At 42.7% G+C, this 15577-nt stretch overlaps 1 protein-coding gene across 1 annotated transcript in view; it reads left to right on the forward strand.

The window, feature by feature from the left end:
* MUC2 (mucin 2, oligomeric mucus/gel-forming) overlaps nt 1–15577 on the forward strand; it is a 67493-nt gene that overhangs the window by 41236 nt on the left and 10680 nt on the right. The window contains 6 exon segments of the mRNA XM_077819942.1: nt 2542–2880; nt 4086–4736; nt 8359–8829; nt 9897–11320; nt 12941–13109; nt 14140–14387. Of these exon segments, the coding sequence (XP_077676068.1) occupies nt 2542–2880; nt 4086–4736; nt 8359–8829; nt 9897–11320; nt 12941–13109; nt 14140–14387 (3302 nt within the window).

Here is a 15577-nt window from a genome sequence, read left to right on the forward strand (position 1 = left end):
AGCCCACCACCTTTTTATTTTTTATTTGAACATTGTACGTTTTGGCCAAGATACCCTTTCACCTGCTAATTTAAAGCTAATTGATATTTAAAAAAGTATGTATTGCCAATAGATTTTGAACAAGGTATTTTTTGAGACTTAAGAATAAAATAATAAATACTTGTATTTTCACTTGGAATAAATCCTGCCCCTGATTTACGTGGGAATAAGAGGCATATTAAGTCCCTTATTCCTGTATAAACTGGATCCATATCTATCCCACCAAACCTCAGGAGGCTGAAACTGGTATTCAAGAGTGTGCAGAGCTTCTCTGGGACTACTTTGTAAGCAGGTGATACTGAGCTACTCATGGGCTAGGGAGTTAATATAAGTATACACTCTGTGTTCCTGCCCAAGTCTGGTCATCTGACTATTGTTACTATGTCTCTCCCACATGTAAGGCTTGGGTGGGATGAGTGATTAATGCATCCCTGGATATGCGTAATATTTATCACATTTGCATGTATTCCTTGATATATGCAGCCCTCGATTCCACCAGTCCTAGAGGGGATTTTCTGTCCTGTGGTGTCAATTCCAGTGAATAGTACTGATGTTCCTATAAAAAAGACACAACCTCCAGGTAGCAAAGGTGGAATTTAAAGAATCCACATTGTTGAGAGGATGAGTTGATATTTTTCATTGAGAGGAGTGAAAGGATTGTTCTTGTGCATAACCAATGCAGGGATTTTGTAGGAGGTTAGAGGGGACAAGGTGTGAGGTAAGGCTTTTTGTGCTCTTACTTACTCTGTATGATGCTACAGTCTCTGGCTCACTATTGTGGGAGTGAAAGGGCTTTCTTTCTTCCTAGATTGTGATTAACCCCTCAAGAGTGCACAAAGGTGGGCGGAGGGGTGGCGGCATTGAGATCCCTCATCCCTTGTACTTCGGGGCAAAAAGAGAGCCAGGTCACAAAGACCAGGGTGTCTATTACTATCAGTGACACTGGACATATCCCAAAGTGGAGGAGAACATGGCTCTGCTCTTCTGCATCCCTCACACAGTTAATTGGAGCAGGGCTGCACATAAGAAGCAGATGCTGCACCCTTTTGAAGGCTTTTTTATCCTCCAGTCTTCCATGTTCTCCTTGAGAAGACCAGAGGCTTTCCAGTTGAGGCAGCCAGAATGCATCTGCGGAGTCCAGCGAGGTTACACCCTCACTCCACTGCTGCAATTGCTCTGTCTTTAGTGATTAGGAGAGAATCCTTTGTGTTGCAATGAGGGATGTTCTCTACAGTCTATATTTTATATAACTTAGCAAATTTTGGATTTTCTCAGAGAGTTTATTATCTCAGAAAACTGTGTGTGTGAGAGGGGAGGCGAATGTATTTACTACAAAAAGAAAAGGAGTACTTGTGGCACCTTAGAGACTAACCAATTTATTTGAGCATGAGCTTTTGTGAGCTACAGCTCACTTCATCGGATGCATACCGTGGAAACTGCAGCAGATATTATATACACACAGAGATCATGAAACAATACCTCCTCCCACCCGGTATTGTTTCATGATCTCTGTGTGTATATAATATCTGCTGCAGTTTCCACGGTATGCATCCGATGAAGTGAGCTGTAGCTCACGAAAGCTCATGCTCAAATAAATTGGTTAGTCTCTAAGGTGCCACAAGTACTCCTTTTCTTTTTGCGAATACAGACTAACACGGCTGTTACTCTGAAACCTGTATTTACTACAGTTAAATTTGTTTTATAAATAATTTAGATATTTACATCTGCTCTTCTTTTCCCCCACTTGTGTCGTATCCATCAGTAACAACCACAAGTTCCATTATGAAAAGTATTGATTCCACAAAAGCATGAATATGTATTTGTTTAACTCTCTACAGCAGGACTTACTGACTATATTTTCAGTATATGCCCAGCACAGCGATTGCGGACTGAGGCTTGGTATTACAATATCTCATTATGCCTCATGGGTATTCTCTATCCTTGTGACATACTACCTCAGGATACCGTCTCTTTGCCCAATGAGCCACTGCAAGTCTACTTTTGGGGATGAAACACTGCTTTATGGCTACTTTGTTCTGGGTCTTTATACTATACTAGCCAATCCATTGTAGCAATGACAGAATTTAGATAGAAGTTGCTGGAAAAGCAACTAACAGGAGGGTGTCAGATAAAGTAGGAAGTGCCTACTTGATCTTCTTCCTTCTACCATTCTATTCTTACATGTAACTGTTCATGCTATATTGTTTTTTGTGCATAAGAAACACCAATTTAGCACATTCCCAGCACATTCCCAGCCTATTCACATTTGCACTATTTTTAGACTAGTTTACCTCCATTGACTTGAATTGAAACACTTGTGACTTAAACTGGTGTAGATGAGATCATAATCCTGCTCTCATGTCAAATCTTTGTAGGTTGCAGTAGTTATTTGTTTTGGACCAATGTACATCCAGTGCATCACTCTCAGCACTGCTTACCTCACTACCATGTCATGCATGTTTCTCTTCTTTCTAAATTCTGTGTTCCATTGTTGTCTTGCAGCACCATGTACACCTATGTATGAATATTGTTGGTGGTCTTCCTGGATTAGTGTCAGTGTCCCAGAATATGGTGAAGATAAAGGTGATGATGAAACCTATGAGAAAATCAGAGCATGGAACGCCTCAGCAATATGTGAGAAACCACAAAATATTTCATGCAGAGCTCAGAAACTCCCTGATGTCCCCATTGAAGATTTAGGACAAAAAGTGCAATGTAATGTTTCCACTGGGCTTACCTGTAATAATAAAGACCAAGTCGAGAGCCTGATTCCAATATGCTACAATTATGAGATCAGTGTTTACTGCTGCTTATCAGTTTGCTCCACATCTACACCTACCACTCCAACGACTACTGAGTCCTCAACCCCCACAGCCTCCACCACCACTGAGTCTCCAACTACCACCCTGACAACCACTACAACTAGCACTATCCCAACATCAACTACTACAACCAAAATCAGCACTTCAACAGGTAAGTATTGAATGATCACTGCCCACACTTAATGATAACAACAAAATTCTATAGGTGTTCATGTGATTCTCAAAAAGAAACGGAGGACTTGTGGCACCTTAGAGACTAACAAATTTATTTAAGCATAAGCTTTCGTGATTCTCATTAGCCACAGGTAACCATCATTAACGATTCAGATATGGTAGGGTGGATACAGAGGCTACAGTCAGAATTGTGCTAACATCAAAGATTTATTTAATGGGTTCATCTCTGTTTAGCCTTCCAGAATTTCTAACAAAATATTACACGACATATAGCATCAACAGGAAAAATGTCATTTTTGAACATTATACATGTAGTCTTAGATGTCCTTCCATGTGTTAATTTAAATGTAATTGATATTTTAAAGCTATCTATTGCCAATTGATTTGAAACAAGGTTTTTTTGAGATTTAGTAATACTATAATAGAGACGCATATTACTACTTAGAACAAATCCTGGCCACGGTTTACATGGGAATAAGAGGCATGTTAAGTCCCTAACTCCTGTGTAAGCTGGTTCCATACCTGTCCCTCCAAAGCTCAGAAGGATGAAACAGGTATTGAATAGTGCACAGAGCAATTCCCATGACTGCTATTTAGGCAAGTGATGCTGAGCTGCTCATGAGCAAAGGAGTTAATATCTATTATTCTTCTATGTCTCCCACATGTAAGGCTTGAGTGGAAGGACTGATTGCTGCCTCATTGGATATGCATAATAATTATCACATTTGTCCTTTTCCTAAATATATGCAATCCTTGATTCCACCATTCCTATGGTGAATTCTAGTGAATAACACTGATATTCTTATACGAAAGACACAGCCTATGTGAATCTGAGATACAATTTTAAGAATCCAGGATGTAGCACTGCTCTGTACAAACCATATTTATGTCACTTAGCATAGTTTGGATTCAGGGTACCTACTGTAAAAGAGATCGTTATCACAAGAAGTAATGTGGTAAGAGTAGCATATGTATTTCTATAGTCATTTTTTTTACCAATGATTTGGATATTTACATCTGAATTCCCTTCTGCCACCACCACAGCAACACCTACCCCAGAGACAACGACACCTACCACCACCATCACCACCACCACCACAGAAACAACCACCTCAGAGTCAACGACACCTACCACCACCACCACCACTACCACGGAAACTACCACCTCAGAGACAACGACACCTACCACCACCACCACCACGGAAACAACCACCTCAGAGACAACGACACCTACCACCACCACCACCACTACCACGGAAACTACCACCTCAGAGACAACGACACCTACCACCACCACCACCACGGAAACTACCACCTCAGAGACAACGACACCTACCACCACCACCACCACGGAAACAACCACCTCAGAGACAACGACACCTACCACCACCACCACCACGGAAACAACCACCTCAGAGACAACGACACCTACCACCACCACCACCACGGAAACAACCACCTCAGAGACAACGACACCTACCACCACCACCACCACGGAAACAACCACCTCAGAGACAACGACACCTACCACCACCACCACCACGGAAACAACCACCTCAGAGACAACGACACCTACCACCACCACCACCACGGAAACAACCACCTCAGAGACAACGACACCTACCACCACCACCACCACGGAAACAACCACCTCAGAGACAACAACTACCACCACCATCACCACAGCAACGACTACCCCAGGTAAGAGTTTTACAGATAGATTGCATAGAAATTTGGCTTCTTACAACTGTTTATAACTATGCTTTTGCATGGTTTTATCATGCTGAACTAAGAAAGTTTTGAAATATTAGATGTTGCTCTATCCTTCAATGCGGGGAACCTCAGATATTGGTGTGACTGATGGTCTCACCATTATGAAAATGTTCCTGAATCCCAAGGTCACAGCTGGGAGTCTGAAGCAAGTGCTGTAAATCTTTGGGGCTGGTGCACTGATGGAAGGTGCCCTTAGTGTCTTGGACAAAAATCCTGAACTGAATGTTGGTGGGATTTTAGCTACTGTTTTCATTCCTCTGGAACTCTTGTGGTGATACTATTATTTTTCCATTGCAGTTACCACCACAACCTCTTCAACCTCTACAAGTAAGTTTCTTTATTACGAAGCTCCTCATTGTGAAACATGGTAGGTAGAAAATAAGGGACAAGAAAGAAAAAGAGATACATTTTCATTTTAGAATGGTAAAAGAATATGTGTGTGTACGTGTGTATTTCATCCTTGCATTTTATGAATTAAGTGGCAAACAAAAAGCTTGCTTTTAAACAGTCAGACAACTTTAGACCTGGTGTAACCAGCTATGATACACATAAAACTCTAGGCCTTAATCAGTGATGATGTAAAGGCTGGTGTAAGAGAGCCGGCATCTCCCTGAAAGGCAAATCTTTGATATTTTTACATGGCCCAGAAAATGATTATTAGAAACCTATGAAAAAAAATCACAGTGTGGAACTCCTCAGCGATATATGAGAACCCACTGAATATTTCATGGAGAGCTCAGGAATTCCCTGTCACCTCCATTGTAGTTTAGGACAAAAAGTGCAATGTGTTGTTTTCACTGAGATTATCTGTAATAATAAAGACCAAGTCCCAGGGGGCCTGATTCCAATACCCGTCTGCCTCAATTAAGAGATCAGCAAATACTGCTGCTGGCCACAATGCACCACAATTACAACTACCACTCCAATGACCACAAAGCCCCCAGTGCTGACCAGTACACCTACCACCAGCCCCCCAACCCTCCACTCAAAACTACCACTGAGCCTTCAGCCCCAAGTACAGCAACCAAAGAGCCCCCAATCCTCACACCCATAGCTACCACCAATCCACCAACCCACACACCCACCAACACAACATTGAGTTTCCAACCCCCACAGCCACAATGACAATTTCACCAAACCCCCACACTCACCACCACAACTACCAATGAACCCATAACCCCCACACCCACAACTAACACTGAGCCTCCAATCCCCATACCAACCACCCCCACAATCACACCAACAACCACTATCAGCACTGAGCCCCCAACACCCATTCCAACCACCACCCTGACAACTAGCACGACTAAGCATCCGACACTCACTCCAACCCCAACACCAACAACTACTTCAACTAACACCACTAAGCCTTCAACCACTACAGCTACCACCATGCCACGATCAAGTGCTACATCAGGAAACACAGCCAGTACTTCAGTAGGTATGAACTGAAGAATAACTGCCCATAGTTAATGATAAGAATAACAATCTTTAAGTGTTGACGTGATTCTCATTAACCAAAGGTAACCATCAGTAAAAATTAAGATATAGTAAGATCGACATGGAAGCTATAAACAGAAGAACCCTAACAGCAGAGATTTATTTACTGTGTTCATCTCTGTTTAGCCTTCCAGAATTTCTAACAAAAAATCATATGAAATATAGCATCAACTGGAAAAAACTCCCCCATCTTCTTTTATTTCAACAATATACATTTTGGCCAAGATACCCTTCCACCTGCTAACTTAAATGTAATTGATATTTTTAAAAAATATGTATTGCCAATTGATTTTGAACAAGGTATTTTTTGAGGCTTAAGAATAAAATTATAGCGACTTGTATTTTCAATTGGAACAAATCCTGCCCCTGGTTTACGTGGGAGTAAGGGGCATATTAAGACCCTTACTCCTGTGTGAACTGGTTTCATATCTGTCCCACCAAACTTCAGGAGGCTGAAACTGGTATTAAAGAGTGTGCAGAGCTTCTCTGGGGCTGCTTTGTAGGCAGGTGATAGTGAGTTACTCATGGGCTAAGGAGTTAATATAAGTATACACACAGTGTTCCTGCCCAAGACTGGTCAGCTAACTATTGTTACTATGTCTCTCCCACATGTAAGGCTTGGGTGGGATGAGTGATTACTGCATTCCCAGATATGCCTAATATTTATCATATTTGCATGTATTCCTCTATATATGCAGCCCTCGATTCCACCAGTCCTAGAGGGAGTTTTCTGTCCTATGGTGTCAATTCCAGTGAATAGTACTGATGTTCCTATAAAAAAGATACAACCTCCAGGTAGAAAAGGTGGAATTTTAAGAATCTAGAAAATAGTACATGCAGAGTGAGGATGAGCTCATATTGCTCCTTGAGAAGAGTGCAAGGATTTTTATTGTGACTAACCAATGCAGGAATTTTGTAGGAGGTTAGACGGGGCAAGGTGAGGTAAGGCTCCCTTTGCTCTTATTTACTTTGTATGGTGCTACAGTCTCTGGTTCACTGTTGCTGTGGGGGTGTCAAAGAACTTCCTTTCTCCCTAGATTGCGATTAGCCCTTCAAAAGTGCACAAAGGTGGAAGGAGGGGTGGCGGGACTGAGATCCCTTACACATCTGGGCAAAAAGAGAACCATGTCGCAAGGACCTGGGTATCTAATACTATCAGTGACATTGGGCATATCCCAAAGTGGAGGAGAACATGGCTCTGCTGTTCTGCATCTCTTGCACAGTTCATTGGAGCAGGGCTGCACATAAGCAACAGATGCTGCACCCTTTCCAAGGGTTTTGTGTCCTCCAGTCTGCCATGTTCTCCTCGAGAAGCCCAGAGGCTTTCCAGTTGAGGCAGCCAGAATGCATCTGCGGAGTCCAGCCAGGTTGCACCCTTGCGCCACTGCTGCAATTGCTCTGTCTTTAGTGATTAGGATAGAATCCTTTGTGTTGTAATGAGGGACATTCTCTACAGTCTATATTTTATACAACTTAGCAAATTTTGGGTTCTCTCAGACAGGTTATTATCTCAGAAAACTGTGTGTGAGAGAGGGGAGGCGAATGTATTTACTACAGTTAAATTTGTTTTATAAATAATTGGGATACTTACATCTGCTTTCCTTCCCCTTCCCCCTCCCCCCCGCCGCCTTGTATCATTTCCATCAGATGCAAGTGGCTGGAAAAGCTAGTAACAGGAGGGTGTCAGATAAAGTAGGAAGTGCCTACTTGATCTTCTTCCTTCTACCATTCTACTCTTACATGTAACTGTTCATGCTATATCGTTTTCCGTGCATAAGAAACACCAATTTAGCACATTCCCAGCCTATTCACATTTGCACTATTTTTAGACTAGTTTACCTCCATTGACTTGAATTGAAACACTTGTGACTTAAACTGGTGTAGATGAGATCATAATCCTGCTCTCATGTCAAATCTTTGTAGGTTGCAGTAGTTATTTGTTTTGGACCAATGTACATCCAGTGCATCACTCTCAGCACTGCTTACCTCACTACCATGTCATGCATGTTTCTCTTCTTTCTAAATTCTGTGTTCCATTGTTGTCTTGCAGCACCATGTACACCTATGTATGAATATTGTTGGTGGTCTTCCTGGATTAGTGTCAGTGTCCCAGAATATGGTGAAGATAAAGGTGATGATGAAACCTATGAGAAAATCAGAGCATGGAACGCCTCAGCAATATGTGAGAAACCACAAAATATTTCATGCAGAGCTCAGAAACTCCCTGATGTCCCCATTGAAGATTTAGGACAAAAAGTGCAATGTAATGTTTCCACTGGGCTTACCTGTAATAATAAAGACCAAGTCGAGAGCCTGATTCCAATATGCTACAATTATGAGATCAGTGTTTACTGCTGCTTATCAGTTTGCTCCACATCTACACCTACCACTCCAACGACTACTGAGTCCTCAACCCCCACAGCCTCCACCACCACTGAGTCTCCAACTACCACCCTGACAACCACTACAACTAGCACTATCCCAACATCAACTACTACAACCAAAATCAGCACTTCAACAGGTAAGTATTGAATGATCACTGCCCACACTTAATGATAACAACAAAATTCTATAGGTGTTCATGTGATTCTCAAAAAGAAACGGAGGACTTGTGGCACCTTAGAGACTAACAAATTTATTTAAGCATAAGCTTTCGTGATTCTCATTAGCCACAGGTAACCATCATTAACGATTCAGATATGGTAGAGTGGATACAGAGGCTACAGTCAGAATTGTGCTAACATCAAAGATTTATTTAATGGGTTCATCTCTGTTTAGCCTTCCAGAATTTCTAACAAAATATTACACGACATATAGCATCAACAGGAAAAATGTCATTTTTGAACATTATACATGTAGTCTTAGATGTCCTTCCATGTGTTAATTTAAATGTAATTGATATTTTAAAGCTATCTATTGCCAATTGATTTGAAACAAGGTTTTTTTGAGATTTAGTAATACTATAATAGAGACGCATATTACTACTTAGAACAAATCCTGGCCGCGGTTTACATGGGAATAAGAGGCATGTTAAGTCCCTAACTCCTGTGTAAGCTGGTTCCATACCTGTCCCTCCAAAGCTCAGAAGGATGAAACAGGTATTGAATAGTGCACAGAGCAATTCCCATGACTGCTATTTAGGCAAGTGATGCTGAGCTGCTCATGAGCAAAGGAGTTAATATCTATTATTCTTCTATGTCTCCCACATGTAAGGCTTGAGTGGAAGGACTGATTGCTGCCTCATTGGATATGCATAATAATTATCATATTTGTCCTTTTCCTAAATATATGCAATCCTTGATTCCACCATTCCTATGGTGAATTCTAGTGAATAACACTGATATTCTTATACGAAAGACACAGCCTATGTGAATCTGAGATACAATTTTAAGAATCCAGGATGTAGCACTGCTCTGTACAAACCATATTTATGTCACTTAGCATAGTTTGGATTCAGGGTACCTACTGTAAAAGAGATCGTTATCACAAGAAGTAATGTGGTAAGAGTAGCATATGTATTTCTATAGTCATTTTTTTTACCAATGATTTGGATATTTACATCTGAATTCCCTTCTGCCACCACCACAGCAACACCTACCCCAGAGACAACGACACCTACCACCACCATCACCACCACCACCACAGAAACAACCACCTCAGAGTCAACGACACCTACCACCACCACCACCACTACCACGGAAACTACCACCTCAGAGACAACGACACCTACCACCACCACCACCACCACGGAAACAACCACCTCAGAGACAACGACACCTACCACCACCACCACCACCACCACAGAAACAACCACCTCAGAGACAACGACACCTACCACCACCACCACCACTACCACGGAAACTACCACCTCAGAGACAACGACACCTACCACCACCACCACCACGGAAACAACCACCTCAGAGACAACGACACCTACCACCACCACCACCACCACCACGGAAACAACCACCTCAGAGACAACGACACCTACCACCACCACCACCACGGAAACAACCACCTCAGAGACAACGACACCTACCACCACCACCACCACCACCACGGAAACAACCACCTCAGAGACAACGACACCTACCACCACCACCACCACGGAAACAACCACCTCAGAGACAACGACACCTACCACCACCACCACCACCACCACCACGGAAACAACCACCTCAGAGACAACGACACCTACCACCACCACCGCCACCACCACGGAAACTACCACCTCAGAGACAACGACACCTACCACCACCACCACGGAAACAACCACCTCAGAGACAACGACACCTACCACCACCACCACGGAAACAACCACCTCAGAGACAACGACACCTACCACCACCACCACCATGGAAACAACCACCTCAGAGACAACGACACCTGTCACCACCACCACAGAAACAACTACCTCAGAGACGACGACACCTACCACCACCACCACCACTACAGTAACGACTACCCCACAGACGACAACACCTACCACCACCACCACTGAAACAACCACCTCAGAGACGACGACACCTACCACGACCACCACCACTACAGTAACGACTACCCCACAGACGACGACACCTTCCACCACAGAAACAACCACTTCAGAGACGACGACACCTACCACCACCACTACAGTAACGACTACCCCACAGACGACGACACCTTCCACCACAGAAACAACCACTTCAGAGACGACGACACCTACCACCACCACTACAGTAACGACTACCCCACAGACGACGACACCTACCACCACCACCACTGAAACAACCACCTCAGAGACGACGACACCTACCACCACCACCACCACTACAGTAACGACTACCCCACAGACGACGACACCTACCACCACCACCACTGAAACAACCACCTCAGAGACGACGACACCTACCACCACCACCACCACTACAGTAACGACTACCCCACAGACGACGACACCTACCACCACCACTACCATAGCAACTACTACCGTCCCATACGGATGTGAGTTACCTAATAATACTATCATTCCAGTAAGTATATTTCACATTTTTATTATATATCTATGAAAGGAGACCAAGTTGTACTACTATATGTGCAATTTGGAGGATGCTATCTCGTGATATTTTAATTCATTCATTAACATAGTGATCCTCTATTATGCTGGGTATATAAAGATTTTTCCATCTATGTCATATTAATTTCTTGGCTATTGTCATGGCACTCGGTGACTCTTTCTCTCATTATGGTAGCTCAGACATCATAACATTCTTTGAACTTAAGCTCTCAAGTGGCATTTCTTCAAGGGATCATATCACAGTGCAGAGCTTTGTCATACTGTGAAGGAGCTTTTGTGAAAGAGTGACCAAAAAGTCTCTTACCAGCAGCAAATTCCACATTCCATCCCTTCCTCTTTATCTTTCTAGTGTTTGTCAGAATGATTATGCCAAAATATTAACTCATCTACCAACCCAAATCAGTCATGAACAGTAGTTTTGGTCAGATTCAATGAACCATATTCTGAATGGCACAGAGAATGTGTTAAAACCTGGAACTCCCATGGAAGTCAATAGCCCAGCCCCTTTCTGGATTTGACCCAGTAACTTTTCAATCTGTAGCTCATGGCTGCTCTCTCCTAAGCAGTTGAAAATGTCTTACTCTAAAACAGTGGTGCGCAGCCTTTTAGAGACGGAGATCCTCTTCATCACCAATGCAGTTGCAGAGAGACAAAAATAACCATGCTATGATATACTGACAATATAACATCATCCTGTATTATCATGATGCATGGAGGTGAACATCTCAGAACATTGCACCAGAATTACTTTGTGTCTCACTATGATTCTATTTTATATGATCAGATCTCCCCTCCATTTTGGCTCTTTGTTCTGGGAAGGGGCGTGTTACTCCATTCTTTTTCCATTTATAATTCCAGCTGGAAAGAAACTTGAGGCACTTCTTGTAGGGCCAAAGAGGGGTCTTGGCAATGCCAGTCCATTTTCTTTTTGCCACTGTGTTCTACCTTGCATGCATCAGTTGCATGGGGACCACTCCTCTGATCAGCAGGCTTCTGAAGCCAGGGATAGCAAGAGGAGCTCAAATCAAACAAATTTAGGTCGTGCCTCATGAAGTGCTCTGAAAGGGTGTATTTGCCTCTAGTAGCACAAGGTTGGAATCACTGCACTAAAGACTTATTAAAGTGTACAAAGTTTTTACAGGCACGGCATATTCACCTGCACCTTTACTTTTTGCTTGTGAAATGTGACATACAAAATAATTTTGGATCCATCTATTGGCTGACTGATGATAATCTTTCCAAAAAGACTATTAGTTGTCAATACCTCCGGTGCAGCTGCTGTTTTACACTGTGACCCAGGGAAGGGAAATCAGAATAAAACCTTGGTGACTGGCATAGTGCTCATAATAAATCCTTTACAGTTAATAATTATCAATGCAGCAATCTCATTTTACAGACCTTGATGACAGTGCTGAATGGCGTGCTTTATTCTCACTTTCAGATATTTGTTTGGAATAAAGATGTTGGGAATATAAAGCTGTGTAAAATATCCAGAAATCAATTTTTTGTTTATTAGTCTGATTGCTTCATTGTAGATCTCACCTTCCACCCCCCTCTTCTTCTGTCTTAAATCCAGCCAGGTGAAAGCTACTGGCCATGTAACTGCACCAAGGCAATATGCCATTCTAACAACACATGGTACCTGGTTACGACTGAATGTGAACTTCCTCCTAAGCCCAATTGTACCAATGGGCTCTCTCCTGTGCTGGTGCAGGGTGAATGCTGTCCGCAGTGGCAGTGTGACTGTGAGTATATAGTTTGAAGGATATTTTTATCTCTGATGGAGACAATAATAGTTACAAGAGCTACACTATTTGTAGTGGGGGCAAGTGCTGTGCAAGTTTAGCCCTTCATATCCCTAGCAACGCAATTCAGTCTTAACTGTAGTACCACTTGCTAGCTTAGTCCTGGGTGCCCCCCAGCTCTGCCACAGCACTTGCTTTTACCAATGTTTCATGAAATGCTATATTCTTCAGTCTTTCATTTTAGCTTTTTATTCTATTAAATTATTTGAATTATTCAATTACAAATTAATATGTATGAACCCTTGATATAAATTAAGGTTAACAATGAAAAAATGCATTCAGATTTTGTTCTTCCAATTGTTTGGCTCTGGCAATTTTTTTTATGATGTCATCTATACAGACCTGATGATACCACTTAATTACTCATGTCAACTGGTAGTTCACTACACGAGTAGTCCCATCAAAATAATTCGGCATATGGTACTACATGGCAGGAGAAGAGTGGTGGAATGTGGCCCTATATGATTACGTTAAAGATGGGTCCAAGCTGCTGAATTTGGATCCTGAGACAGCTGCTTGAAATGATCTTGAAATCTTTGATCCGGAAACTCTCACAAGTACAGGCCTACTTGTGAGAGTAATGGCACTTACTGATTTCAACTTGGTAGGAAATAGCACAAGAAAGCCTCTTTCAGAGAATTTTTGGTATTTCTGTTTGACGTCCTGTCTGAAATCTGGAGATCCAGGAAATGAAAAATGTAAACATAGAAAGAAAGAAACAAACAAACATAAAAAGAAACAGTTCAGCTTCTTTAAATATGAAAAAGTTCCAGTTTGGGTCCAACTGAGGTTTTAGATTAATTCTCTATACTTATCTATAGTGCGCTTCATCCAGGTTCTCTCGTTCCTATTTGACTCCAATGCTAGTAGGGTATATTGGTCTTCCACTTACTAAAGACTTTATTCATAGTCTAGCTCTGCTTTCATATGTCACCATACACAGCTAAACTAACTCTCATTCTCTCGGTAGGCTATTGCACTGGCTGGGGAGACCCACATTATGTGACATTTGATGGACAGTACTATAGCTACCAAGGGAATTGTACGTATGTCCTGGTGGAAGAGATTAACAAAAAGATTGACAACTTTGGAGTCTACATTGACAATTATCACTGCGATGCACGGGACAGAGTGTCCTGTCCACGCACACTCATCGTGAGACACGAGACCCAGGAAGTGCGCATAAAGACTCTCAGAATGTTTCCTTTCCAAATACAGGTATTGGAAAGTGACTAATAAACCAAATGTACATGCTCAGATTGGTATTGATATACAGCTACAACTGCCCTCACTTAATCAGATTCACATCTTTATACGCTAGTGGCACTCAAAGCTGATAACTTTGGCAGCAATGTTAGGAAAATGGAATATTTGTTCTGTGGGTTGCTTTGAAGGAGTTTTATAGGAACACTACTTCATCTGCATATAGAAAGAGATCATCCCCCTCATCCCCTTTTCTAAACTCAGATCTTTACAATCCCCTGACCATTCAAAACATGGATTATAGGAAGAATCCATTTTAGCTGACAACATAAAATGGAATACTGTATTATGACTTTTAAGGATTTTAATGTAGATAACAGCCTAAAGGAATAAATGTTATAGTAGATCAAAGGGTTTCCAATGAGCAAGGATCATCCCATTGTCCTTGTAAAGCAGAATTGAGGGAGTGATTGCGGGAGGGCATTGGATCTTTTTGGGGTTTGAACAAAAGACCACATTTGGCTGCTGGCCAGGCACCCAGCTCTGAAGGCAGAGTGGACAGCAGCAGCTGCTGGCCAGGCACCCAGCTCTGAAGGCAGAGTGGACAGCAGCAGCTGCTGGCCAGGCACCCAGCTCTGAAGGAAACACTGCACCAGCACAGAAGTCAGGGTGGCAACAGGAAAAGTGATTTTCGTCAATATCACTTTTCACAGCAGACTTAGAAGTAAAGGTGTAGCAGTGCAGAAGTGCGGAAGGCAATGTGAAAAGTGATGTTTGTTATCCCTTTTCACCGCAGACTTAGTGCCCCATTGCCAGCCTTACTTCTGCACTGCTGCTGACAGGCGCAGCCCTGCTGCCCCAGGGCTGAAAGCCTGATCCACAGTACCTCCATGTAAGGGATGGGAGGGGGGGCAGGAGGAGAGCCTGAGCATGGGCTCCTTCCCAGTGAGGGATTGATAAGGCAGGAGCCTGAGCTTGGGCGGTGGGGCTCTGGCTGTCCCCTTTATCCCCGCCTCTCAGCTGTGCACAGTCCTTCCGCACAAGCACCAGCCACCCAGGGCTGACAGCACAAGCTCTTAAAAAACAAACAACAACCCCCTCCCCACGGACCTCCCTTGACATATTCCTGCACCACCCCATAGTTTGAGAATTGCTTCACTAGGCCCACCACCTTGTTTTGAACTAGTAAATGATAAAAAAATTCT

This window comes from Eretmochelys imbricata, chromosome 6 (genome assembly GCF_965152235.1).
Source record: "Eretmochelys imbricata isolate rEreImb1 chromosome 6, rEreImb1.hap1, whole genome shotgun sequence".
Classification (NCBI taxonomy): Eukaryota; Metazoa; Chordata; order Testudines; family Cheloniidae; genus Eretmochelys; species Eretmochelys imbricata.